The 27,687-nt window shown below is 42.1% G+C and overlaps 1 protein-coding gene across 5 annotated transcripts in view; it reads left to right on the top strand.

Moving 5' to 3' along the window:
• Positions 1-570: 570 nt before the first annotated feature.
• The window catches only part of LOC148021598 (cytidine/deoxycytidylate deaminase family protein), a 63,704-nt gene continuing 36,587 nt past the window's right edge, over positions 571-27,687 (top strand). For 3 of the 5 annotated variants that reach the window (XR_015694346.1, XR_015694347.1, XM_087697041.1), the window contains exons 1-5: positions 572-985; positions 25,918-26,055; positions 26,441-26,540; positions 26,644-26,769; positions 26,859-27,172. Coding sequence is in view for 3 of the 5 variants with exons in the window: in XM_087697041.1 (XP_087553167.1) it covers positions 647-985; positions 25,918-26,055; positions 26,441-26,540; positions 26,644-26,769; positions 26,859-27,172 (1,017 nt within the window). In the remaining 2 variants the exon portion in view is untranslated. Of the gene's footprint in view, positions 986-25,917; positions 26,056-26,440; positions 26,541-26,643; positions 26,770-26,858; positions 27,173-27,687 lie in introns of all 5 variants that reach the window. The other 2 variants (XM_087697042.1, XM_087697043.1) reach the window with 1 other exon arrangement.

Raw genomic sequence — 27,687 nt, 5'->3', positions numbered from 1 at the left:
ACCAACATTCCCTCTCATCCACATTCGCTAGCTATTTGGAGGAGGCCAATGCTAATTTGGGAGATCTATGGCATGGGGGTTCCTGTATCTCATGAAGAAAGCCATTGCTGTAAAAGAGTGCCTCCACAACCATAGGTGCTACCCCTAACTTTGCTCTAACGATAGGGTGTGGGGTGGAGGGGTTTACCCCTAATCATGCATGATATCATCGTCGTCAATTGCCTTTCTACGTGATCCCAACCATCATAGTGGTCTCCTCTCTAAGCAAATGTGGTGGTCAGTGAGCAAACTTAAACATCTATGGTATAGACTGCAACCTCAAATCTTAGCTCCACACACACACACACACACACACACACACACACACACACACACACACACACACACATGTAGAGTGAGTTGTAGCAAAAGTGAGAAATCTAACCAATCTAATTCGATTGGGAATTCTCCTACCAAGCACACGTTGATAATACACTATTAATTTACTCTTCAAGTTTTCATTTGTAAAGCTGATGTGTCGACGGCTAATTACGCTGCCGAACAAAACGAACATTCTTCACATAGATAGATCGATATAGAGAGGTATAGAGAAGGAAGTACTTATTCTACTTCAGCACAGAACCCGTCACATAGCTAGAGCGAGAGCATGTGGTGTACGGCGTTATGCGCTTCCTTTTCGTCGCCGGGGGTGGCAGGGCCAGGGCCAGGTCCAGATGCAGACACGGACAGCAAGCTGCTGCTGCAGGCGGCGCAGCTTGCCGACAGCTCCGCAGGCTTCACGGCCCCGCATCCCAACTCCGCCTGCCTCATCGCCAGAGGCTCGCAGGTCGTGGGCCATGGCTTCCTGTACGGCCAGGGTACCTTGAGCGCTGAAGTGCAGGCCTCCCGAATGGCCGGTGAACTTGCTCGTAACGCCACTGCCTACCTCAACCTGGAGCCTGGTGACTGCCATGGAGATGACAGCGGCGTGCTGGCTCTCAAACAGGTTAGTCCTCAGCAGTTTGTGTTCTTATCAACGCTAAGCAGATTATGGCGCTTGTTATCTACACCCTTGCAATAACAAATGGAGCTTTGCATAGACATCGGATCAACACACCCTTGAAGAATTGTAGTTAGGAAGGTCAAGCAGGGCTCTCAAGCAGGTTAGTCCTCAGCAGCTTGTGTTCTTATCAACGCCAAGCAGAATACGGCGCTTGTTATGTACACCCTTGCAATAACAAGGGAAGCCTTGCATAGACATCAGATCAGCACATCCAGGAAGAATTGTAGTTAGGAAGGTCAAAGCAGGTTAGTCCTCATCAGCAATTCATTTTCTTATCGATGCTAAGCAGATTATGACGCTTGTTATTATACCGTTGCCAAATAACAAAGGGAGTCTTCCATAGACATCAGATCAACATACCCTTCAATTGTAGATAGGAAGGTCAACCAGGTCAGTCCTCAGCAGTTCGTTTCTTATCAATGCTAAGCAGATTATGGCACTTGTTATTTACCCTTGTCAAATAACAAAGGGACTTTTGCATACGCATGTGATCAACACACCCTCCAATTGTAGTTAGGAAGGTCAAGGAGAGTCTGGACATGTACTGTGTCTGTTTAGGTGAACCAACTAACTTTGATTTCAGGTGGCATTTCACTTATTCCATGTAAAAAGCAAGAGGGTCTCACCTTACGTCGAGATGTTGCTGTCATGGTCCATTCAAATGCCTTTTGATGTTGGCTATGTTGCTCCATCACTAGTAGTGCAAACCCCAATCGACATTGGAATCTTCAATCGTTTGGATCAGTTTTGACTCGTTCAGCAATAAAAATCTCAGTTTATTTGTGGAGATTTTTCTCATGGAACAAACATGGCTGTAACACGATCTGCAGTAATTGGGAAAGGTGCCATGTGAGCCGAATTATGACGAATAAAGAGTGGATTGAACATAAATCCTTGGATAAAATATCGAGGTTAGTTAACGCAGTCAGTTAAATAGAGTAAGTGGAATATATATGGACTCTAGGGCAAGACCCAAGGCCAATGAGGTAGCCCTAAATGGGCTGCCCACCTGCCCATAAAGGTGCCCATTATGTAGCCTATTAGAGTTTTAACACCCATGGAATATACATCACTAATTCTCTCTCTTAGATCATGGGTGGTTAGTACAATAAAATATACAATGATGGGAAACAAGCAGCCCCCAGGAACCATTGTCATGTGACACATTTGTGTCATGCACAATCATCTCTTGCTTGTGAGCTTAATTTGAGTCAGACGAAGAAATTAGGAGTTTTGACATTTTGTATGTCTATCAAGTTCATTGCATCGCATCCTTTAACAAGACTAGAAGTATTTGCTATCCCGCAACAAATCACAAGCCCTCTCACAAAAAACCCATACTCCACAAAACATTTGGCTACCACAACAAATGCAATGCTTAAAGCATTTGATGTCAAAATACGCAAAGAGCCACAAGCAAACAAAAAAATGTTGTATATTTGTTAGTTAAAGGTTGATTTTATACACAGTTGCAGATGCAACCACGTTATCAATAGGAACACAATAAATTGGTCCATAAGAAAATAGCTAATAGAAGAGTCATAAATCATGGACTGAATAATTCTGAAATTTCACCAGATATTTATTGAAAACTTTACCTTTGACCTTTCTTTCCTTAAGTACTAAAATGTGCTTGGGTATCAATATCTCATCTAGCTCCTCTATCTTGGGCTGAATTTCAGCAGATACATTCTCTGGCACATCACCATGAAAAAGCCTCAACAAACTGACATGAAAGACATTGTGTATCTACCAATGTGGAGGTAATTTCGGTTGATATGCAATGTTGTCGATCCTCTCCCTTTAAAGGGCCCATAATCTCATACTTAACTTTGGATACAACCTCTCTCTTCCTTTTTTCTTTTTCAGCCTTGCCTTTTCAAAACATAACAATGCATAATCACCCTTCTTGAAGAGCAAAGCACATCTATGGTGATCAACTACCTTCTTTTGCTTTTCCTAAGATCTTTGAAGTGCATAATTTATCTTTGCATAGGTTGCATCCAAGCTTTCCACATAGTGATCGGCCTCAAAGATCTTATTCTTAGTGTACAAAATAGGCGGTATCTTTTTGCTACCCTTAACAACTTGGATCTATGCACTGTATTATTGTACGCAAACTCAACCAATGGTAAGTATTGCTTCCATTGTGTATTATGGTTTGATATATAACACCTAAAAAGATCTAACAATATGAAATTTACCTCTTTAGAGCGACCATCTATCTACGGATGGAAGGACGATGAGAATTTTAGCGTAGTATCCATATTCTCAAACTATCCCTTCCAAAATAAACTGGTTATTCAAGTATCTTGATCATTGATGATACAATTTGGCATACCATGGTACTTAAATATATGTTGCAAAAATAAACGTGCCATATAATTAGCCTTTATCTTCTTCCTTACTAGAATGAAATGGGCCTGTTTGTTGAACTTGCAAATGATAGTCTATATTCTATCATTCCTTGTAGGTATCCTAGGAAGCTAAAAAATAAAATCCATTTCCACACTCTACTAAGGCGTATTTAGAATAGGCAAGGGCTGCAACAAACCCTGAATCTTTTGCCTATTATGCATGTCTTGACAAACTGCTCTACATTATGTCTCAAAGTTGGCTAATAAAAGAAGTGCTCCATTGCTTTGACTGTGGTATTAATACTTCTATGTCTTACATATGGAGGAGCATGACCTTCAATGATCACTCTAGGTCTCAAGTGCTTTGTGACACACAATCGTCCCTATAGTGCTCATATCTTTGGCCACTGTAAAGCTGATCATAAACATTAGCAAAGTCCAAATCAAGAGTATACTACTTTTTCATAGCATCCAACTCTGTGATAAACCATGGTAATGGCTGAAATTTGTAGCTTACGTGACAATGTATCAACCATATGATTCTTTTTTACCATCAATGTGTATAATGTGAAAATGAAACAGAGAGAGAGAAATGAAACGTCCATCTCATATGCTTCTTTGACAACTTTGTTTGCATCAGAAAGTACCTTACAGCTTGATGGTTTGCCTGTACTATAAAATTAGCCCCTAACAAGTGATGTTTCCACATAGATAGTGCATGAATTATAGCCAAGAGCTCTTTCTCATAGACTTGTAAATTCCTCTCTGCACCGCGGAGAAGACAGCTCTCGTAAGTCACAACTCGGCTATCTTGTATTTAAACAGTTCCAATGCTATTTCCATATGCATCACACCAATCCACAAATGACTTTCTTAGATCAAGCAACACAAGTACAAGATCTGAAGTCATTTTTTTATTTAACTTTTCAAATGTTGAAATTTCCATTGTTGTCCATCTAAATGACACATTTCTCGCAAGTCTAAAAAGGCATAATAAGAAACTTACATAACCCAAAAGAAGTCCTGAAAGCTTAGGCACATTCTCTGGTCTAATGCGTATTTGATGATACCCATTTTTCAAATCTATATGGCTAAATATGGTTGTCCCTTGCAATCTATCATAATATCATCGATCCAAGGAATCGAAAACCGATTCTTTATCGTGATTTTACTCAAAGTACGGTAGTTAATTCACATTTGTCATGAATCTTTCTTTTTTTGCACCAAAAGCACTGGAGAGCAAAACAATGAAGAGTTGAGCTGAATCAAGTTTTTTTTAAACAGCTCATTTACTTGGGTTATAATTTGTTGTTGCTAGGCTGCTCTGACCTTGTAGAGTGACTTTTTAGATGGGTTACTTCTAGGGATAAGATTTATGCCATGTTTAGGCCTTTTAGGTGGTAGTTACTTTGGAAATGATTGAGAAAAGCGATTAGTATACATTTTCAGAAATGAAATGCGATCCTTCTCTAACTTTGACATGTTTCCAACATTCTCATTATCATTCTTATATTTAGTAAAAACCAAGTACATTGAAAGGTGATTTTTCATTGCTTTGGAAATTGCAAGAGCCGATACAGCAGGGATAGATTCCCCTTTCAACTTTACGTCCAAAGTATGGGTCTTGTCCTTATGCTGAATAGTAATCACTTTAGCATGTGAATCAATCATTGCATGCATATGATGGCACCATGGCATACCAGGCAAGACATCACAATCCTCAAGTAGAGCAATAAAGAACTCTTCGGTATCCACATATCCTTGAATGTGCAAATAGAGCTTTCCAATGAGCGGTGTGATAGGCTTTGCATGGCCCTTGTATACCATTCCAACCTTTCCCACAGGGTTCTATCTCATCCTGTTTGATGCCTAGACAGGCTGCCATGTCTAAAAGAGATGAAGTTGGCTCGTGCTTCATTATCAAAGAAGATCAAAGTATGATGATCTTTGATTTTGCCTCATGCTCTACATAACTCAGTAGCATCATTATTGAGCTAATCATTAACAACATCTAGCATTAAACCGATTGATGTTTTCAGCTTCTTATTTCAGGAATCTCCCTACTTTTCTGATTTTCCAGCTTGCTGCCTATTGGGACAGTCCTTAGCCATGCGACTCTCTTGTTCATAAACAAAGCATTTATTCGCAGCCACTAATTCTCTACGTTGTGCAAGTGATTTCCAACCCTTTCTTGTTGTTTTGGCCTCTTCTTAAGCCGATTTAAAATCGACCCCATATCTCAACCTTTGACAACTTCTTATTTGGCTTCTCCCCACTCTCTTGGAAGCTTGAATCTTTTCCACGCAGCAAAGCATTAGCTGTAGCAGTAGTTTCTATGAGTTGAGACATGCTAGAGACGGTGGATTTTATGCAAAAATCCTTAATTCCTTTAGGCAGCCCACATACATACTTTTGCACTTGCTCACGAAGAGGAACTGGACGATAATAAGTGATGGACGGGTATCAATGCATCCCAAAACTTCTTATTGTACTGCTTCAACTTCTTGCATTCCTTTGTATCTTATTCCAAGCTATCATGATGTCCATCTCAAAAGTACTTGTTAACGAATTCCATGCAAATATTTGCTTGAATTGCATCCATGTTGACGGTGCTTGTTCTTGCTTTAAGAGCGTGGACCACCAGTGCAATGCATTTCCCTTTAAGAAACTGGTTGCCTTACGAATCTTAGAAGACTCGGTGAAGTTTGGCCCTAAATAGGCTGCATCAAATTGTTGAATGAAAGTCTCAATCTATCTTGTGCACCATTGTAGGACTCAAGCTTCACTCCTTTTCCACTCTCATCATAGTCTTTTGCTGCTCCTTTGGGAGTCAAGTTGTCATATGTTGGGTGCTGCAAAAAGGGGGCATTTCCTATATTTACATCATGACCAAGATTAAAATAAGCATTTGGGGATGTAGATACCCGAATGCATTGGTAAAGTATCTTGGCTACCCCATCATTGTATGCATGCTCGGCTATCCAAGATCCATTGGATTGGCACTTCCATGATGATCTTGCATTTACAAACCTTGCCGTGTAGGTACCAATTGCTTTGCTTTGTTAACATCAATGGGAGCTTCATGAGAAGGCTTTGGTGTTTTCTTCAGTGCATCATGTTGCCTCGAAGGTGTAGAAGATGACTTTTTTTTCTTGCCCTTGTCCTTCATTGGAGCATTCAAAAATTAAGTGAAGTGAGGATTCTTTGCGAATTCAACAAAGAGATTTGTTGCTATACTTATTTGATTTTTGAACTAATTATCGAATTCCTCTTCCCTTTGCCGGTCATCAGCACCATTTTGCCTTGTAGGTCCCGCATCTTGAACAAGATTAACATTTTCAGCTTGATGTCTATCATGTGAGCCTTGTCCAAGATCACACATTGCATTTCCTTTTTTGCCATGTGAATGTTCATATTGAGAGGCATCAAAACTGCTTGATTTTGTCAGGAGGATGTAAAATTTTGAGATGCTTTAATCTTGCTAATAACATTTGATTAAGTTACTAATCAAATGTGCAAGGTTGTTTAGCACATGTGATGCACATAGCAGTTATTTTATGGTAACAGGCCAAGGACCCCAAGGATGTAGTAGGTATCAAAGGCAAAAGTTGTGCAACTGGGCTTTGGTTGTCAGTTGGTGTTAGTTTTGACCCTAGGATAGTTATTTGACCAATTACTGTTAATGGTGACACTAGGGAGTAGCATTGATTAATTAATTAATACAGTCTAAGGGCCAACAAAGGTTGGCGATCACTCTAGGTTGCCAATGGCCTAGTAAATTTAATTATGGATGGGCACATTTAATCTTGGGTAGGGTCAGAAGGACTGAAATTAATTTTGAAAATTAATTTAATGGTTGGATAATGTTGAAAAATGGGTTTAGAAGGTTGCCACTCAGTACAAATACCCATGCAAATTGAGAAAACGTTTTTGGGCTGTTGGAGGGCATTCAGATAAGTTTTTGCCACACACCCACACACACACACGCACGCAGAGAAGGGGCTCCTGGTCCAATTTTTGCGGAGAGCACAACCATTGGAGGTTAGGACAGTAGATAGGAGCCATTTTGGAGCTGCAAGGAGACCATCATTTGGAGTAGGTGACAACATTCAGAAATAGGTGACAACATCTTGGAGGCTTCAGGCAGCAGGTGATAGCAACCAATGCTGATTGCATGCTACAAGTAGATTTAGGTGTTTTCTCTTGTGGAAACTTTGAATTTCTCTCTCCTTGGCATTCTCTCACCTATTCCAGTCCATTTTCAAGAGATCTTAGCTTATCTCAGCCATTTGGACCAAATCTTAGCTAGATTTGGTGGATAGCAAGAGGATTTCTGTTGTAAACCCTAATTTACAATAGTCATTAGGGTTTAGCAGCCACCTTGGGACTCGTGCCAATGATAGAATGCATCATACATTGAAATCAATGCTTGAAATTTGAAATTGTTAGTGATTTCAAATGCCAGGCTATCCATTATAAATTTGGGGTAGCATTTGGCCAATTGGGATTCCATTAGAGCAAGTCCAAGGTGAAAATCAAGGGGCAATTTGCTCAATTTATTGGCTGATTGTTGGTACAACAACGGGCTTTTGGATCAGCCAAGGAGATTGTGGAATCTTGGCTTGTAATCAATCCATTCGGAGCTGAAGTTAAAGAAATACCGAAAGAGGTGTCAATTTTGTGCCAACAAGGTGTCTATTGCCCAAGATGATTAAGGTAAAGTGTGCATTTCAGATTATGTTTATTTACTAATTGCTGTAATTAAGTGCTTGATCAAGGAATTACCACCCTCTTTGAAAAGAAAGATTGGTTTCATGGTTTTGTTGTGCTAGAGCACCACTCGATCCCTTAGTTTAGTGGGCTCGAGGCACTTGATTGCAAGCCAAAGCTTTGTGCTAGTCTGATTTTTGTGCTTAGCTAAGAAATTGGAGTAAGATGTCTTCATACGATAATCAAGCAGTGATGATGCCTCTTAGTATGGACACTCACATGGGGAATATGGAAATGCAATGCTTGATCGTGGATAAGGCTCAGACCATGGATAGCAAGCTGAAAATGTTGCTGTTGTGTCAATGGATTTTAGACAGCCAAGCATGCCTACTATGAGGGGCAGCAAGGATAGTTTGGTGGTAGCATGATTTTTTGTGCTATGATTGGATAGGGACCGTATACGAGAATGAATGGCACAAATCCCTATGGTATGTTGCAGCCAATGCATGGTGTGTAAGGCCCAATGTATTTGGGTATGGCTAGAAATGTGCAAAACCCTATGTATGGTAGCATTGGCTTGATGCCTAGAGTACAAAGTAGCATGTTTGGTAGTGCATCTATAACCCTGAATGTTGATGGGGCTTACGGAATGAGTGCTAGTCATGCAAATGTACCCTTTTTGCACAACCAATGTATGACAACTTGACATGTGAAGGGGCAGCAAAAGACTATGATGAGGGCTGTAAAGGAGTGAAGTTTGAGTCCTTTAGTGGTGCACAAGATAGGCTGAGAGCTTCGACTTTCATTCAGCAGTTTGATGCAACCTATTCATGGGGAAATTTCATCGAATCCTCAAAGATTCGAAAGGTAGCCACTTTATTGAAGGGGAATGCATTGCAGTGGTGGTCCACGCTTTTGATGCAAGGTAGATCATCATCAACATGGATACCATTCAAGCAAATGTTTGCATTGAATTTTTTGATAAAAGTACCTTCTAGGTGGACATTATGAAAGCTCGGAATAAGTTGGATCCAAAGGAATGCAAGAATTTGGAGCAATACAATAAGAATTTTTGAGATGCATTGCTGCCCGTCACTTCTTATTGCTCCATATCCCTTCATGAGCAAGTGGAAAAATATGTTTATAGACTGCCTAAAGGAATTAAGGATTTTGGCATAAAATCCACCATCTCTAGCATGTCTCAGCTCATAGGGATTGTTGCTACAACAGACGCTTTGCTGCGTGGATAGGATGTGAGAGTGCGCAACAGAAAGAGGAAAGTGAACATGGAGAGGAGACAAAGAGAATACATGAGAGAGAAGGAACAATGTGATTGTAATGGCTGAAGGTACAAGGCTGCAACAGTTAGCCCCAACATGTAGCTCTACACATCAATATGGGTGCCAAACAGTAGTAGGGGGATGAGAGAATGAGGAGGGTTGGCTGATCACAAAGGATCGGTAATGGATAATGGATAATGAAAGTGGGAGGGCAGTTTGGCCGTTACCTATATATAGGCAAAAAAGAGAAAAAACCCTAAACGTGGTCAACCCCTAAAAAATAGCCAAATGTGCTTAAAAAGAAATGCACTAATGTGCCCTCCATCTAAAGTGTCTAAAACACATAAAATGACAGACAAATACAATGTCAGAGCTCCTAATGTCCTCGTGAACTTAGACTAAGGCTCATAGGAAGGAGATGACCACACAAGACACACATGAATGCTAATACCTCCTCTCAGATGCTAGATGTGGCGGAAGGTCAAAGGAGAGGTGGATCCGAGGGAAGCAGAAGAGTTCCAATGCCGATGTAGTCCGTCGATGAAGATAGCCAGCCAAGGAGCAAGACCCCCCTTCCATATAAAAATCCAAACAAACAGAAAGCCACCAAAGGGCAATGAAAATAGAGAGGCCTCAAACAGATCAGTCCAAAAAACCCTAGTCGGGAATGGGTGAGCCAAGCCTCTAACCCAACTATGAGTTAATAGTGAGGAACTATTGAAGACGCCATAACCTGCATAGAAACACCAAGGACCAAGGGCCAAGTGGTAGGGAATGGTGGCTCAATGATGAAGAAAAGGGGTAGTTGCATAAAAGAAATGCCGAAAGTAGATTGGAAACCCTGAAGCAACTCCTCATGATCTTGGGATGCCCCCTTTGAAACATGCCCCCTTTGAAACACAAAGGGCCAGGAAATCCACAGTTGCATCACCAATATCGTTCCCCTTTGAAAGGAATGGGAGGTGCGAGGAAACCACTAGAGGAGATGGTGGGGGATGGGATGGAACTTGTGGGATAAATGGTGAACAATTGGGAATGGGTGTGGCAGGGGAATTTGCAATAGAAAGCTGTCACAGCTTTAACACAAGAGATAATTCATGCTCAAATGTGTATTCGAAAGAGAGATGTCAATCTCCTCCAAATCTCTGTAGTGGTGCAGAGATGTCTAACATGCACGAGCACAGAATCTGTACAACTCAAAAGGAGAGAAGAGCGGGATCTGGCATTTAGTCAACCCCATAAAGCTGTTGAATTTGTTGTCACATTATCATGAGGATCCATGATAGGCTAGGATATAGGGATTGTAACAAAATCTCAAAGGTCATAATCGTCGAGGAGGCACTCCATGTGATACAACCATAGAGGGTAGTTCGTCCCATCTAGCTTATCGGATGGAGAGAGAGAGGGTAGGAGTGATACCTATTGAGGAGATGCCATCAATACCAATTGGGGACTAGAAGCCCTGGAAGAATATAACGGGAAATAGTAATAAGATGGTGGTCGGTCGGAAGGATCCGGAATGATCCCGAACCACTTGATTCCCCATAGCATATTCGTTGGCCATAGAAGTCCTTCAATAACGTACGTGCAAGAAAACAAAGAAGATGCTGCCATTGGAATGAAAGGTGACCAATAAAAGGTGTCCTTGGGATAATTGGGGTTTGTCGGGACATAGTATAGAAGAAGACTGATTTGGGCAAGGTAGATGGGGAGTATTTGATGCCGAAGGGAACACACAAATGTGCATATATAGGGATATGTGGATAGTGAAGAGTTCTTCATTGCTCCACTTAAGGGTTGTGATGTGTTGCTTGATATGCCACGTTGTCACCGTATGCATATAGGGATTGATTCACATGCAAAAGAGATCACTATTCAGCATAAGAGAAAGACACTCACACTTGATGCAAAGTTGAAAGGGGAATTTGTGCTTGTTGTATCTGCAGTTGCAATTACCAAAGTAATGAAATATCATTTTTGAAAATGTATGCTGATTGCTTCTCTTAGTCACTTCTAGGGAAACTACCACTTAAAAGGCTTGAAGATCATGGTATAGATCTTATCCTTGGAAGTAGCCCACCTAATAAGCTACCCTACAGAGTTAGTGCAGTCCAACAGGAGGAGATTGAGTCATGTGAATGAGCTGTTATAGAAAGAGGGCCGATTCAGCCCAGCTCATCTCCTCTTTGTTCTCTAGTGCTTTTGGTGCAGAAAAAAGACGGTTCATGGCGTATGTGTATTGACTATTATGCTTTGAACAAGATCACAATAAAGAATCGGTTTTGGATCCCTTGGATCGATAATGTTATGATAGATTTTAGAGGTCAGCCATATTTAGTTGTATAGATTTGAAAAGTGGGGATCATGAGATACATATTAGATCAAGGATGTGCCTAAGATAAAGTTTCCAAGAGATATTTGGTGAAGTTTTAGAACTATTCACCAATGGATGGAAGAGGACGACTTGGCAGACCATCTTTACTTATTGTAGCTTTACCTAGATGCCTTTTAGTTAGAGCTGACTTTGGATTGGGCTCAATTAGGTACAATAGAGTAGGGGTGTGGAGCATTGCCTGATGCTTAAGAGAGAAGTAGCACTTTCACTCCACCGGTTATGAATAGCTCTTCTATGTAGTGGATCTTGCATGTATTCAGCATGCATCCAAGGTACTGTGCTGATAGTATATTTGCCATGGGGTCACTACTCACCGGTTATGGATAGCTCTTCTATGTAGTGGATCTTGGATGTATTCAATATGCATCCAAGGTATTGTGCTGATAGTATGTTTGCCATGGGGTCACTACTCATCGTACTAGCCATTGTGAGATGTATGTAGATGAGTATGAGTTTCACTCGGGCATTGGAACTATAATTTTACATTAGTTTATGATTAATTTGGCATAAGTTTTTGCCTCAGTTCTGAGACAAAATTCAGTTTCAGCTTCGTTTTTTGATACGTTTTGAGAATAGTTTATGGTCACTTTTGGAATTAGTTTTACAATTAGTTTGTGATTGGTTTCAACTTTCGGATCACATCTGCAACAATTTGTGATCAGTTCTCAGATTAGCAAGTGATCAATTTATGATTGGTTTATGATCAGTTCCATGGATAGCAGCATGTTAGTGAATGCCATTGATCTTTTCAGCCATGGTTTATACTGAATTAATGCTTTTCTATGGTTGATAGTCAGAATAGTTGAGAAACATGAGTTATGGATGCATCCAATGGGTTTCTAGTAATAGTTCTAGATTGTTTTTCAGTATTATCTAATGTTTATGCTGGTTGGAAATTTTCAGTAGATTTGGGGCATATCGCATGGTTAGATAACAATGGCCAATGTTGTGACAGCGATGTCTTTTGGTGCAATATGTTATATCTTTGGCACAATGTAGTGCAATTGAGGATGATTGCAGGGATTTTAAGGGGGAGGTTTGTCACAGGGACGTGAAATTTTGAGATGCTTTAATCTTACTAATAAATTTGATTAAGTTACTAATCAAACGTGCAAGATTATTTAGCACGTGCTGCACATGGCAATTATTTCATGGTAACATGCCAAGGACCATGAGGATGTCTTAGCAGATATGCTAGTTCATGTGTGAGTTTATGCATGCCATTTAGGGCTGAGCACATTGTACTTGGCATTTTTGTTGTGGTGATTTTATGCTAGTTTTGGCATTTGTGATGCTAGTGGACCAACATTAATGCTGGCTGATCAGAAAATCTGAGACCTATTTCATGCCTATATATTGGGGCTCCTCCTCCTTAGTCATTGTCATTTACCACCTTCAGGTTTTGATGGAGAGAGGGAGCCAATGCTAGTGCCTTGATAGCTAGTGACTCACATTAGATCTGTACAGTCTCAGATCTTGGTATATGGATTCCATTTCCTGAGCATCTCTTTGCTTTCGAGCTCTTTGTGTAGTGTTCTTTTCTTTTGTAGTGTTTCTTTTCTCCTTTATCTCATGTTCAACAGCTTTCCATACTTCCATCACTGCATCCACTTCTGACATGGTATCAGATTTTAGGATTAGGGTTTTTGCTACTGTTTTATGCTGGTGCAGGTCTGTGTTTTGACTTTTCGTTTGTGTTTGGACATGTTCTTCATTGTGCAAGTGATTTACAGCATGGGCGACCATTTTCGGCTTGCCTTTGCCTCTCCTTGAGAAAGGAGAGAGGACCGGAAACTTGCCCCGTTGCTTGGGCAAGAGTGGCTTGTCTCTTGGGCATAGGTGTACCACTTGAATGGCTTTTTCTAGATGGGATAGAAGAGGTCCCTCCAACGGAGAAAACCGAGACAGTTGGAGAGGGATCGTCTTCCGCATCCGAGACCTCATGATCGGGAGAGATCACCTCCTCACTTGCCCTTGAAAGGCCTTTGCGTCGCTTCAATGGCAAGTATTTCTGACGACAATCTTCATAGACATCGTCAGGAATACCGGGACATCGTGTGGCTTCCCCTCCTAATTTGCAAAGGTGGATGAGAAGGCGAGTGACGGATGAGATTTGGAGCTTTGGTTAATACTTGCATTGCCACTTGCAAGTGTTGGATTTCTCCTTCACTCGTTTTCGAAGTAGGCACAATGCAAGCGAAAAGCCTCATGGAGAGGGGGTGCCATTGATGATATATAGAGAGAGCCTTGAGGGTCACGGGTGGAGGGTGAGATGATTGAAGAAAGGAGCGGAAAGAGTAGAGAGCTTGAAGGAGAAGAGAGGTTGAGGGAGTAGAGAGAGGCTATAGCTTGATGAAGGAGGAGGTTGGAACTTGGAAGGGTTGAGAGATTAAGGGAGGACTCAAGGAGAGAGCTTGAGAGAGTAGGAAGGATGAAGAGCTTGAAAGGAGTAGGAGGGGTGGAGAACTTGAAAGGATGAATGAGACGGTGGGGGAGGGGAGATTTTATAGAAAGGGAGAGTGCTTTGGAGTTTAGGGTTGGCCCGAGAGAGAGAGAGAGAGAGAGAGAGAGAGAGAGAGAGAGAGAGAGAGAGAGAATCTTTAATCTTTTCTTTTGAGTCTTTGTGAGAAAGAAAGAAAGGTAAGAAAGAAAAGAAAAAGAAAGGTAAAAAAGAAAAGAAACGTAAGAAAGAAAAAAGAAAAGAAAGGTAAGAATGAAAAGAAAAACGGGCTTAGGCCCTGGCCGCTTGAAAATGGTCAAAAAAGCGACCGTTTACAATTTTACTGGCTGCAACGCCCAGGCATAACGGTCACTGGTGATGGGGCGCAGTCGGACAAGCCGCAGGGAACGGACAGTGGACCGGACGAGTGATGGTGGGGCGCAGTCGGACGGGTGACGGAGCGCAGTCGAACAGCTCGCAGGAAACGACCGAACGGGTCTGGACGGGACTGGACGTAGAGGACGGGACAGGACCGGTCGGACGAGTTGACCCATCCGTCGGACGTAGACAACCTTGATCCTGATGTATCTTTCGATTTTGGAAATTGGTGCAAGCTATAGGTAATACGTTATAGAAGTTAGGATTTAGGACCTCCGACCTAGTATGATAGTATCAAATTTCAATGTCAATAATCAATTGTATGTTAATCATCATGTATGTCAAGTATTTCTCGATCAAGTGACAAGTGTGGCTTATTGTCATCTATTATCTATATTATATATTAAATCGCGGTTACATATTTCCTTGTATCCCCGTTTTCCCGTTTCCCCGTTTCTTCCTGGAGATGAAACTCCGTTTTTACTGTTCCCCCACCGTTTCCGTTTCACCGCTAATTTTCAGTTTGTTTCCATCAGCGATTTGCTGTTTGCCATTTGCATTTACGGTTTTTTGGGCTGTTTCAGGGTTGGGGACGTGTTTTTGACCCTCCCTCTTTTGTGTTTTGGGGGCAATAGTTTGAGGCGATGTGTTCTTATGCAGATTGATTGCATTTAATGCAGTTACTGACTACATTTTACTGATTTGCCTTTGTGTTTTGCTTTTTGTTTTTGTTTTGTTGGGCCTCAATATTTTAGGTTTGTTCTAATTGTGCTTGGTCGATCTTTTTCCTTTGTGATACACTCGTTAGCTTTAGAGAGGCTTTATGTGCATCCAATTGTTCTGTTCTCATCATTACACTTTGGTTACTATTGATATTTTTTGTATGTGCTTTCTTTGTTGCTTTGCACTTGTGTAATCCTTGTGAGTTTGTATTTTTGGTCTCCTTTTATTCCTTAAGATCCCTTGCCTCTCCTCATCTTCTTTGTCTCTCCCTCATCATGGCTTCTTCAGCATCTCCTCCTAATGGTCAGTATGCAGACATTTTTTACTCATCTATGAGTGTCGCGTTTGAGACTTGCTCTGATGAGATTCAGGTTTTGGCGCGGATGTTATATCTTGGTGCTCTAGATGTTCCCATTTGAGAGAGGGGTGACGTATAGAAGAAGAAGACCAAGTCTCAATGCTATTATTGTGGCAAGAACGGATACCTCCGAAAGGACTGCAGGACATTAGCAGCTTTACAGGAGGAGTAGGTGTAGATGGTGACAAAGGGTAGCGACTCTCTTGGCGAGTCTTTTTGATCTCGCGGTCTAGGTTTAGGCTCCAGCTATGTGGCCCTGACGATGGTTCTTCTAGGTTGCTATTACAGGTGATGCATGGTATCCCTCTGAACTCTCGTGTTAGAGAGGGAGTGTGAGAAGTGTCAGAAGTGGAGCAGCGGTGGAAGCATAAACATGTGCTGAAATAAACTGCTGAAACACAAGACAAAAAGAGAAAAGAAAAGAACACGATACAGATGAGAACTCAGATGTATGCACGGGAAATGGAATCCATATATCTGAACACGAGACAGTCGCATACAACAGTGAGTCACTGGCTGCGTGGGCGCTGGCACTGGCTCCTCTCTCCACAGAGTCTGCAGATGGTGAAATGAAGTGACTGACTGAGGAGGAGCCACTGAGTATAAATAGGCTGAAAAAGTGGGGAGCAATAATGCTGGTCGGACAGCATTTAATGCTGGCCGACTGGTGCATAAAATGCCCCAATGACATAAAATGCCATACCAGAAAAATACCTAAAATACCTAATAAAAATGCCCAGCTCAGATCAAGCTCAGACTCACACATGAGCTGACAAATACTTTGCTGACACCCTCTCTCAGATCATGGGTGATCTGATACAATACAATAGTACAATGAAAAGGGATCAGAAACTATACAACATAGAACCACCAAGTAGAACCATGGATACCCAAGCAGTGGGTGATCAAGCCACCACCAAGGTGCCTCGGAAAGAACCTGATGTCGATGTCGATCGTACCAAACACCTGAAAATAGAGAAGATCATAGCATGTCTCTGTGTCCATCACCAATGTCTCGCAGTAGCATACAAGACCAGCCTGTCAAAAATGCCTCTGAACATATGTGACCATGGAGTCCCCGCCTTTGGCCAGACCACCAAAGTATCCCCTCATGTGAGCTCTAGACGAAAGCCTCCCGCTCTCTGTCAAATAACCAGCTCAGCATGAACCTGGATGTCAATCCCAGCTCCAGGATTTGATTCCGCTAGACTGAAGGCGATGCGTCAGGGACGTCCCTCTCTGGAACCTGTGCACCTGTATAAAAGTATAGATGAGGCGCGGCTGCCCCATCTGAACACCCGCTCACACTCCCTCTCTGGCACAAGAGAGTCGTGAGGGATGACCTCACCACCACCACTAGAAAGCAGCCGAGGAAGGGGCCACCAAGCCCTTCCCGTGATCCAAAGAAGAGGATCCCTTCCACGCCTTGGACTTCACCTTGGCCGGAGGATCAGAGTCGGAATCTGATGAAGGAGAGGACTCATCGGTAGAGCCAGCATCCCGCTTCGTCTTCTGCTCCTTCTTCCTGGAAGCCGCTAACTTCTTGCAGTCCTTCCGCAAATATCCCTTCTTGCCACAGTGGTAACACTGGGCCTTCGACTTCTTCTTCCCGTCACCCCTCTCTGAAGCTACATAAGCCTCACCTCCATAATGTGCCAGAAGCCGCCCCTGTAATCTCAAGGATGTCGCATGGTTGTCCTCATCAAAATCTTCAGAAAGAAGAAAAGGACGGAAAGGTCGAGGAATAGCTCCACAGACGATGTACCATAACCGCTTCTGCACAAACCAAGCTTTCATGACAGCACTCCATGTGAGATAATCAGGTCCATGTAACTTATCATCAGTGGAAGTGCACGGAGGAGCCATATGGAGAGGATAAGAAGAGAAGTAGAGAAGAGATGGAATTGAGAGAGGAAACACAGCCAAAACACAAGCACAGACTGTAGAAAATGAGAGTTCACATGCAATATAACCCAAAATCTGATCAATAGAAGACAAAATCTACTGCAGAAAGTTAAAAAATCAGTCAAAAACTGCCAAAAATAGAGAAAACGGCCTGAAGTAACAGTCACCCAGCCACGAGAGATGCTGAATCAGCAAAACGCAGGCTGTAAACTGGAGAAAAACAGGTAGAAAACTGTCGCCAGCAGCTGCAGATGAAAAACGCAGGCAGCAGAGGGTGCGTAGGCAGTAGAGGGTGCGGAGGCAGCAGGCGATGGCAAAACTGCAAAAAACGCAGGCTGAAAACAGCCCCAAAACAGGTCGCCTGGCTGCGATAGCAGTCGTCCGATCAGCAGGGGTACAAAACAGTCCTGAAATCAGCAAGAAAACACAGCAGAAACACAAATCCTGAAAACTGATACCATGTCAGAAGTGGAGTAGCGGTGGAAGCATAAACATGTGCTGAAATAAACTGCTGAAACACAAGACAAAAAGAGAAAAGAAAAGAACACGATACAGATGAGAACTCAGATGTATGCACGGGAAATGGAATCCATATATCTGAACACGAGACAGTCGCATACAACAGTGAGTCACTGGCTGCGTGGGCGCTGGCACTGGCTCCTCTCTCCACAGAGTCTGCAGATGGTGAAATGAAGTGACTGACTGAGGAGGAGCCACTGAGTATAAATAGGTTGAAAAAGTGGGGAGCAATAATGCTGGTCGGACAGCATTTAATGCTGGCCGACTGGTGCATAAAATGCCCCAATGACATAAAATGCCATACCAGAAAAATACCTAAAATACCTAATAAAAATGCCCAGCTCAGATCAAGCTCAGACTCACACATGAGCTGACAAATACTTTGCTGACACCCTCTCTCAGATCATGGGTGATCTGATACAATACAATAGTACAATGAAAAGGGATCAGAAACTATACAACATAGAACCACCAAGTAGAACCATGGATACCCAAGCTCAGACTCACACATGAGCTGACAAATACTCTGCTAACAAGAAGGTGGTGAGGTGGGGCAATTGTGTCTCATCTGTACAGGTATATAGGTGCATAGGATTTAGAGGGGGGTTTCCTTGACGTATTTTTTGTAGGTTCACAATTCAAATCCTAGAGTTGGGATTGATATCTAGGTTCATGATGAGATATTTAATAGAGAACAGACTTGGCTCCTAGTTGGAGTTCAGATAAGGGGACACTTTGGTGGTTTGAGACCAAATGTGGGGAATCTGCGGTCACATATGTTTAGATGCATTTTTGACAGGATGGTCTTGTATGGTACTGTGAGACATTGTTGACAAACTTTGATAGCTGCTTTGATTCTTCTCTATTTTCAGAAGCTGATACGATCGACATTGACCTCAGATTCTCTTTGAGGCATCTTGGTGGTGGACTGGCTACTCCCTACTTGGATATCCACGGTTCGCTTTTGGTGGTTATTGTTGTATGGACTATGATGGGTTTTTATTATTGTATCATTATATTGTACCAGATCACCCATGATCTGAGAGAGGGTGTTAGCGGATATGTTAGTTTATATGTATGTGTGTGCATGCCATTTAGGGTTGGACACATTATACTTATTTTAGTGCTTCTCAGTTTTTTGTGCAATGTTCTTTTCTTTTGCAATGTTTTTCTTTTCCTTTGTTTCTTGTGTTCACTATTATAGTAGTTTTGCACGCTTCCATCTTTGCATCCACTTCTGATAGGATGCAGTAGGTGTCAAAGGCAAAAGTTGTGATAAGTTATGCCAGCTGGGCTTTGGTTGCTAATTGGTGTTAGTTTTGTATCCTAGGATAGTTGTTTGATAAATAAGTGTTAGTGGTGACATTAGGGACTAGCATTAATTAATTAATTAATGCCAGTCTAAGGGTCAATAGAGGTTGGGAACCACTCTAGGTTGCAAATGGCCTAGCCAAGTTAATTATGGATGAACACATTTAATTTTGGGTAGGGTCAGAAGGGCTGAAATTAATTTTTAGAATCATTTAATTTTGAAAAATACTTTAAGCCAAGCTAATTATGGATGGACACATTTAATTTTGATCAAGGTTGAAGGGCTGAAATTAATTTTCAGAATTATTTAATTTTGAAAAATACTTTAATGACGGATAATGCTGAAAAATGGGTTTAGAAGGCTACTACTTGGCACAAATATCCATGCAAACTAAGAAAACGTTTTTGGGCTGTTGAAGGGCATCTAGATCAGTTTTAAGAGAGAGAGAGAGAGAGAGAGAGAGAGAGAGAGAGAGAGAGAGAGAGAGAGAAGGAAAGTTATATTAACGTCTACAAAAGGCCAAGTTGGCCTATGAGACCAAAAGGTTATATACAAAATGTCTGGGAAGTTTTCCAAGTCCCAGTAAAGCTACTATCTAGTGTTATGGTGAACTAGGCGAGTACGTACAAAATGGTATAGAGACTTCGATACAATCTAGATGTACTTCAAGTGCAGTGTGGAATTGCTCATGGAGCGTGGTCATCTTAATATGTTCCGCATGGGCTTGTCTAGCATGGAGAGGTTGAAGCGGCGGGGTATGGCTCCCCGGTGGCGCTGTAGTATCCGCTGTATTTTTAGTTGATGTCTCCTGTGGGGGCGTGGGCCTGCTGGGTGTGGGTGGCGAGCTTTGCCTCTCTCTGTAGCTCTATTCGAGGTGACTCCTCGGGGTGGGGCCATTGGTCAGTTGGCTACAGTTCTTGTTGTAGAGGGGGTGGCCGAGGGTCTTAGAACTCTTGGAGGGTGTATTGCTGTGTGTTCTCGGCTATTTGGTCCCAGACCCATAGAAGGTGGTCTCTATGTTGGCATAGCCTCTTGATCTTCACTTGGGACTTTTACAAATTGGACTTGGCCAAATGTTGCCCCAAGTCAAACAAAATGGGCTGGCATCTGAAGTCCTTGGGAATTCCTTGAATTCCAGCTACTGATACTAGTGGATAGTGCTTCTAATTGTTGGCACAGGTCCCAAGGTGGTTGCTAAACCCTATTTTTTGCTGTAAATTTCTGTCCCTAGTTTCTGCCCCAAATCAAATAGGATGGGCTGGCACGTGAAATCCTTGGTAATTCCTTGAATTCCAGCTGTTGATTTCAGTACAATGCCTCTAACTGCTGACATGGGTCCCAAGGTGACTCCTAAACCCTAATTTTTGCTGTAAAATAGGGTTTATTGGAGAAATTCCACAGCTGCCCACCAAATTTGGCTGAGAACTCCTTTAAATGGCATAGATTTGATGAGGTAATCAGAGAATGGACTAGAGAAGGCAAGAGAATGCAGAGAGGAGAGAAAATTCTGAGTTTGCATGGCTGGAAAACCCCTAAAACTGTTTGCTGCCTGCTCTGATCAGCATTTGATACAGTTACATGTTGTCTAGAGCCCCTAGAATGCTGTCGCCAGCCCTAGTTGAGTGCATCCCTGCTCTTGCCTGCCTCTCAAAGGAAGAGGTTGTCGCTTGCTCCAGAATGTTGTCCACAGCTCCAAAATCTGATTAGCAGCTTCCTCTCTCTCTCTCTCTCTCATAGCCAGCATTGAATTGAATGGACCTCTACAGCCCCTGAACAGCCTTCTCCCCCATTGTGTGGGTATTTTTGCCACAAGTGGCAGCCTTCTAATCCCATTTTCTAGCAAATTCCAGCCATTTAATTAATTTTAATTAATTTTGAAAATTAATTTCAGCCCTTCTTACCCTGCCCAAAATTAGATATGCTCATCCACAATTTAATTGGTTAGGCCAGTTGCAACCTCAAGTGATCCCCAACCTTAATTGACCCTTGGCTAGGCGTATATTAATTAATTAGTGCCTAGTCCCTAGTGTCACCAATGGCACTTATTGGCCAATTAATTGTCCCAGTGCCAAATTGACATCAACTGACACACACCCAAAACCCAGCTGGCATAACTTGTCACAACTTTTACCTTCGACACTCTCACTGCTTTCTCCGAGCCCTTGGCTTGTTACCATGAAATAACTACCATATGCATTACATGTGCCTTACAACATTGCATATTTAATCATTAAATTAATCAAATGTGACTAGCAAGAGCAAAGCATCTCAAAAAATGGACACGTCCGTGTGACATTCTTCATTAAGTTTTGCTTCTAGTTAGTTTGATATTGGTGTTTCATCTTCATTCATTACGTCTTCTACATTTCAATTTTTGTCACAAAGTCAATCAACCTTACTCACTTGAATCCCTTCTACACCACAATTTTCAGTCCCACCCTTTCCTTTCGCTGCTCCTATACCTCCATTTATACCTTGATTCACATCTCCGTTCATACTTCCACCAGTTACACTATACACCACACTAGGGGGATTATCAAACATAGGCATATCTTTCACATGTAGGTCCTTTGCTTTTGCACAACCAGATGTTAAGGTGCAAGGTGGGGGTTCTCCCCCCAAACCAAGCACCTTGGGGTCACTATTCCCATGGGTTAGCTACTCTGGCATTCCCACCCCCGAGTATTGACCAATTGGCACAACATTTTGCCCACATAGCATTACCTAGTGGACCTTTTGGCTTTGTTCAAGTACTATGGTCTACAATTGGGTCGTATGACTTGAAGCACGACTGTTGATGAGCCAAGGCCTCTTTGAAGTTGAGACAGTCAAGAAAGAAGGCTTCTCCATCTCATGGATGTGAAGGAACATGGACTCATACGTAACAATTGGGGTAGAGGTAGAGGGAGGCTTTGATGATATAGCTCCATCCTTCACTCTTGGACAAAGGTGAGGGTATTTCTTTCAAGTGTTCTCATCATTTGTCACTCTCTTTTCAGCTTTGCTCCTTGCATTTTCAGGTTTTATAGGCGCATCAGCTCACATCCTTGCTGTTGCCCAGCTTCCTATAGCCTTTGTTGGTCATTTGCATCACATTCCAGTGGTTACACTTGTGTTTACTAGTTTCAGCCCCAAAGATTCTTGTGTTTTGGTCTTTGTTAGACTTCGATGGAGCTCACAATTTGGAGATGATAAACTGACAAAATATAGGGTATCACCGTCTCTGAGATCCTAGGTTTTGAGATAAAATATCATTAGCCTTAATTAAACAACCCCGAAATTCAAGTTAATGTATGAATTTTAAACATTTCTTTTAAATAGACGTGGTTCGAGAGAGTTTCAATGTCCCACTTGTAAACCCTGATTTGGGGGGCTCCAATTTTACTATAAATAGATAGCTTGCCCTCCCACTCAGACTAATCTTGTTTTGGTAGTTTGTAGGTGCTAGAGCTTTGTTGCCCGCACCTCGTTCATAGAGGATATCTTAGTCGAAGCTGCCCCAACTTGTCTAGTACCCACTGGTGCTTCTTTCTAGCTATCTTCTTACTAATCTCCCCTGTTGCTGCTTTCACCCTCTCTCCACCACACTTAATAGGTTGTGTTTACTACGAGACGATTGCTTCCAGGTGCTGCCAGCTGATCCAAGACATGTTTACAATTGCGTTTGCCTCCTAGCGACCCTCCCTAGCTAGTGATGACAGTTCTACTGTTGCGTTTGACATCCTTGAGGCTGGGTGTATTGCTACTTGCTGCATTTTGACCTTCATGGAGCTCATTTGTCTGTCACCCACATCTTAGAGACTGCGTTTTCAACTTTTCAGTTTTTCTCTTTGCTCTTCATATCTGACGCAGATTCTGCATCCACATTACCGCGTCTGTTGCTGCCAAATGTCTTCAGAGGCTATCTTTTTGCATTTTGGGATTCGTTGGAGTACGATACATCCTCCAACTCATTATCTCTGCCTCGATCCTTGAGACATGAGAGTTTGAGGTTTAGTATTCATTCACAAATCACTACACAGTGTGTTTGTTGCATGAGCATTGTATTATTTAGAAGCATTCATCCAGATTATTCATCGTGCTCATTGTCTCCAAGTCCCCTGACCCTAGTTGTGTTCTGTTTTCAATTTGTGCTTTGTTGTACGATTATATTTGTGTTTGCGTGTTATAGCATTTCTTTACATGGTTTTAGAGCTAGGTACTCTCTAAAGAAACCTAGGCCTTTAATTATGAAAGCTCTTCATAAAAGCAAGAATAACAAGAGGGCAAGATGACTTTGAATGCTACATCATCGCTTCATTCTTTTGAGCCAAATCCATCGAGAAATGAGTAGGAGTGGGTCTCATAGCTTGCTCCATGAAGTTTCAACATGAACGGAGAGACATCGGACTAACCATGGAGTCAAAAGACCTTCTGGGATCTCACAAGCTGAGTACGATCTCTTTTCTGTGTTTTAGGCTCAATAACAACTTGAAGGTAAACCTTGAGTTTTCCCCTTAGAGTTAGTTCATCTGTCTAATGATTTTGTAGGAAGGATGGAAGCTCCACAAGGGACTAGCTTGTTCAATTTCTGAGTTGGATTGTCTTGTCCTGCACTAAAGTTCCCAAATCGAAGAAAAGCACCAATTTTCTTGGCCAAAATTGCACGTTGTGCTTGTGCGTATGAATGCTCGGCAAAAGAATGCCAGAAATTAAGGAAAAAAAAAGGACGAGCTTGTCCTGGTGTTGATCAAGGCGTGTCAGATTTGTCGCTTGGTGTCGCTCGATTTGTCTTGTTGCCTGCCGATAGGCTTGTGGCCTGTTGTTCGCCAACGTGGAGGGCGTGGAGCTTGTCGCTTGCAATGTGGAGCCTATTGCCCACTTGGCGCTTGTCAAGCTTGCCGTTTGACCGAGTTGCCTCGACTGTTGTAGGTTTGTGACAACATGGAGCTTGCCTCGACACACCCGTCTTCTCACGCTAGTCTGTTGCCTGTCGAGCCTGTCGTCCGTCTTCTCATGCCAGTCACCTGCTCTGATACCGGTTTTTTGGTGCTGTGGGATCGAGATTGAGTGAGTTCACACTTGAACACTGTAGAAGGCACAGTAAGTCTTTATTCCCAACAGTTGTTTCCCAAGCTGATAGGCTGGCCGTTGTAGAGACATCCTTGGACAATTTTAGACATAGAAGGCCCTTGACCATATGATGGTATAACAATTCATAGAGCGAGTCATACCCAAGGTGTCCAAAATGCAAATGCAAGAGATGGTCGTTGTTTGTATGATCTTGTGTGGTGGCTAAAGCTCGGAAACGGTGGAACTTTGGAGTTCTTGGTAGTTGGATGGGAGAGGAACTGAGTCATCATATGAAGGCCACTAGGGTGTACCTTGCCATGAGCAATCAGTAAACCAATTTGAGAGTCTATAACCTCAACTGTGGTCATTGTAAAGAAGATTGATTGCTCACCCTCATCGGCAAAGTTGTTGAATCGATAAAAGTTTCACTCCAAGTTGGGGAACATAGTACACATTGTCCAACGAAGCGAGATCTCGGCCCTTGGCAATATCAAATTTGATGCAACCTAGACCATGGATCTTGATCAAGGAGTTTCCATGTGGATATTCCTGAATGTAGGCTCTCGGGAGACAAAGATGTCCTGGATGGGTGGCTCCACTATCCACAATCCAAATAGGTGAAGATGTGCTTGATTGGGTACAGTGGCGGTCGCCTCGTCCAAGAGGTAACTCGCGAATATGGACTAAGCTTGCGTCCTTTGTGATGGCTGACTGGAGGTAGTGTGGGTTTGAGTTCTCCATTGCCTATGACTCTAGTTGTCACCACCTTGCCTCCCTCTGGAGTTAAGAACAAAATTGACTGTGATGGCTGACTGGTGGTAGTGTGGGTTTGAGTTCGCCATTGTCTATGACTCTGGTTGTCACCACCTTGTCTCCCTTGGTAGGTGTTACCTGGCTGAGGTAGGTTTTCCAATAAAGGCTTTTGATTATACTAAACCTAGAAAAGTATTTTGAGAAACAGCTGCAAATTTTGGTTTACAAAATATCATATTTAATGTTTGGGTTACTTTTGGATGGAAGTATACCAGTAACATTAGCAAGTTTGTGTATAAGCTCAGGGAAGTCTGCTGAGAAATAAATGATAATGCTCGTCTTGTGACATAAGCATTATTTTTAGAAATAGTTCAACTGTCTCCTATCTTTGTGAGTTTAGTTTACTATCAGATAACAATTCCTGGAGGATCTCCTTTTGCTGCATGAATATGCTTGTGTGTGTTGACAAAACTTTCACAGAATCCACTGACATGTGAATTTAAAAATTTGCATTAACCACGAACTGATGCTGTGAAAGATTCCAAAATAAGTAGGAAACAAGCAGCATCAGCAATTTTAATTGTTGAATTGTGTAATCATCATCCTTAAACAACAAATGGAGCTTGTAGAAAATCTCATTGGCACTGTTGGCTGTGCTTGTAGAAAATCTCATTGGCACTGTTGACTGTGTAGGCAGGGGTTTCTCGAGTGGTAGTGGGTCTTCGTCACCCTCTTCAGCATTTTAGAGGTAAAGCCATAAAGGAGCTAAGGAGTCCTTATACTGCAGTAGAAGTCTTGGGAGAGGATTTACAGACAGGTGCCTTTTTTGAGGTAAGAACACAGGATTTTGCAGTTATGTGAATCTTTAGAGGTATATAAAAGTCACTGCTCATGATTTTATTGACACAAACATTGATCATCATTGAATGCAAAGGGATGTGTGCAATCTTGGAGGATACATATGCAAAATAAACTGTGATCTTAGTGTGTGATTTGAATGAATGCATGCTCACGGGCACATACACAAGTCCAAACATGTGCTTGAACATGCACATAATGTACATGCATATACATAGATACACGTGCATGATAACATGACTTCTTGCCTGTCTAAGTGCTTGCATACAACTACCAGAAATTTCATTGCTAACTCATGAACATAGTAATGCATTTTGGAACAGATGTATTAGTGTTAACTTGTTCAGTCACTTTTCAGGAAGCATTGAAAGCTTGTCAGAATGTGAATGCCCCTCTTCTTTACAGGGCTTTGTTCCACGTTCCATTTTCTACTTTAAAATATGCGATGACCCTTGATGGTGAGATTTGCTATGTTGTGCTTATTTACAAGGTGAAAGAAAGCTTAGGGAAGGTAGCTGCTGCTTTTTTTTTGCTTCTGAATATTCACATCTTAACTGGTAGGCAAGATTGCTGCCAGCACAGGACATGCAGCCTGGGTTAGTAGCAAGATTTCACGAGAAAGGGTGTTTGCTACTCGTGGAAGGAGTGATGCTATTATTGTGGGAGGAAACACAGTTCGTCGAGATAGTAAGTCTTACCTTTTTGGTGTTAAAGGGAAATAGCTATACCATTGTGGACATATTAATGAAGTCAGCAGTACTCATCTGTGTGAACAGATCCAAGGTTGACAACTAGGCAAGAAGGAGGTCACTTACCAGCGAGAATAGTCATGTCAAGAACTCTGAAACTGCCTGAAGATGCAAACCTTTGGGATGTTACTAATACACCTACAATTGTCATGACACAAAGGGGTGCAAGAAGAGATTTTCAACAAAGACTGCAGAAGAAAGGAGTTGAAATTGTAGAATTTGACTTTTTGACGCCAAAAGGAGTTATGGATTATTGCTATGATCGAGGCTTTCTCAGTGTTCTATGGGAGTGTGGAGGCCTGCTGGCTGCACCTGCAATTACATCAGGGGTTATTCACAAGGTTTAAACTGCAACACCTAGTTCATGTCAAGATTTTTGCTGCAATTTTTGTATGCCATTTTGGTTTGAATGTATTTCATGATTCATGGTCAATTGTAGGATTAAGGCTATTTCTTAAATTGTGTTACTTTCTTTTTTTTTAGGGCCACCAAACCTTCAAACGAATTTACTACCGATATCTACAAGATAGATGGAATGGATTGCACATTTTTGAATTAGCAGATCAAGTTTTGAGAGAGAGAGAGAGAGAGGGGGGGGGGACAGATGAGGAGTGGCGCGGCTCTGCAGTAAACCCTAGCCAGCATACAACTGAAATCGTCTGAGATAGGGAGCACCTGATCACACAGATCATGTGCAGGTACAGGATGCGCTTGTAGGCTGTAACAACCCAGTCCCGGCCTGTGACCACACATATTTGCTTCACCTGCTGCCTGTACCTTTTTTGCCGGCCTGCCTTTGCGTGTGCGCACAGAGAGAGAGAGAGAGAGAGAGAGAGAGAGAGAGAGAGAGAGAGAG

Source organism: Lygodium microphyllum, chromosome 17, assembly GCF_053477565.2.
Source record: "Lygodium microphyllum isolate KBCC chromosome 17, Lygodium_microphyllum_v1.1.10, whole genome shotgun sequence".
In the NCBI taxonomy this organism is placed as follows: domain Eukaryota; kingdom Viridiplantae; phylum Streptophyta; class Polypodiopsida; order Schizaeales; family Lygodiaceae; genus Lygodium; species Lygodium microphyllum.
Note: the sequence above shows the minus strand (reverse complement) of the source record. Positions and strands in the feature narration are given on the sequence as shown.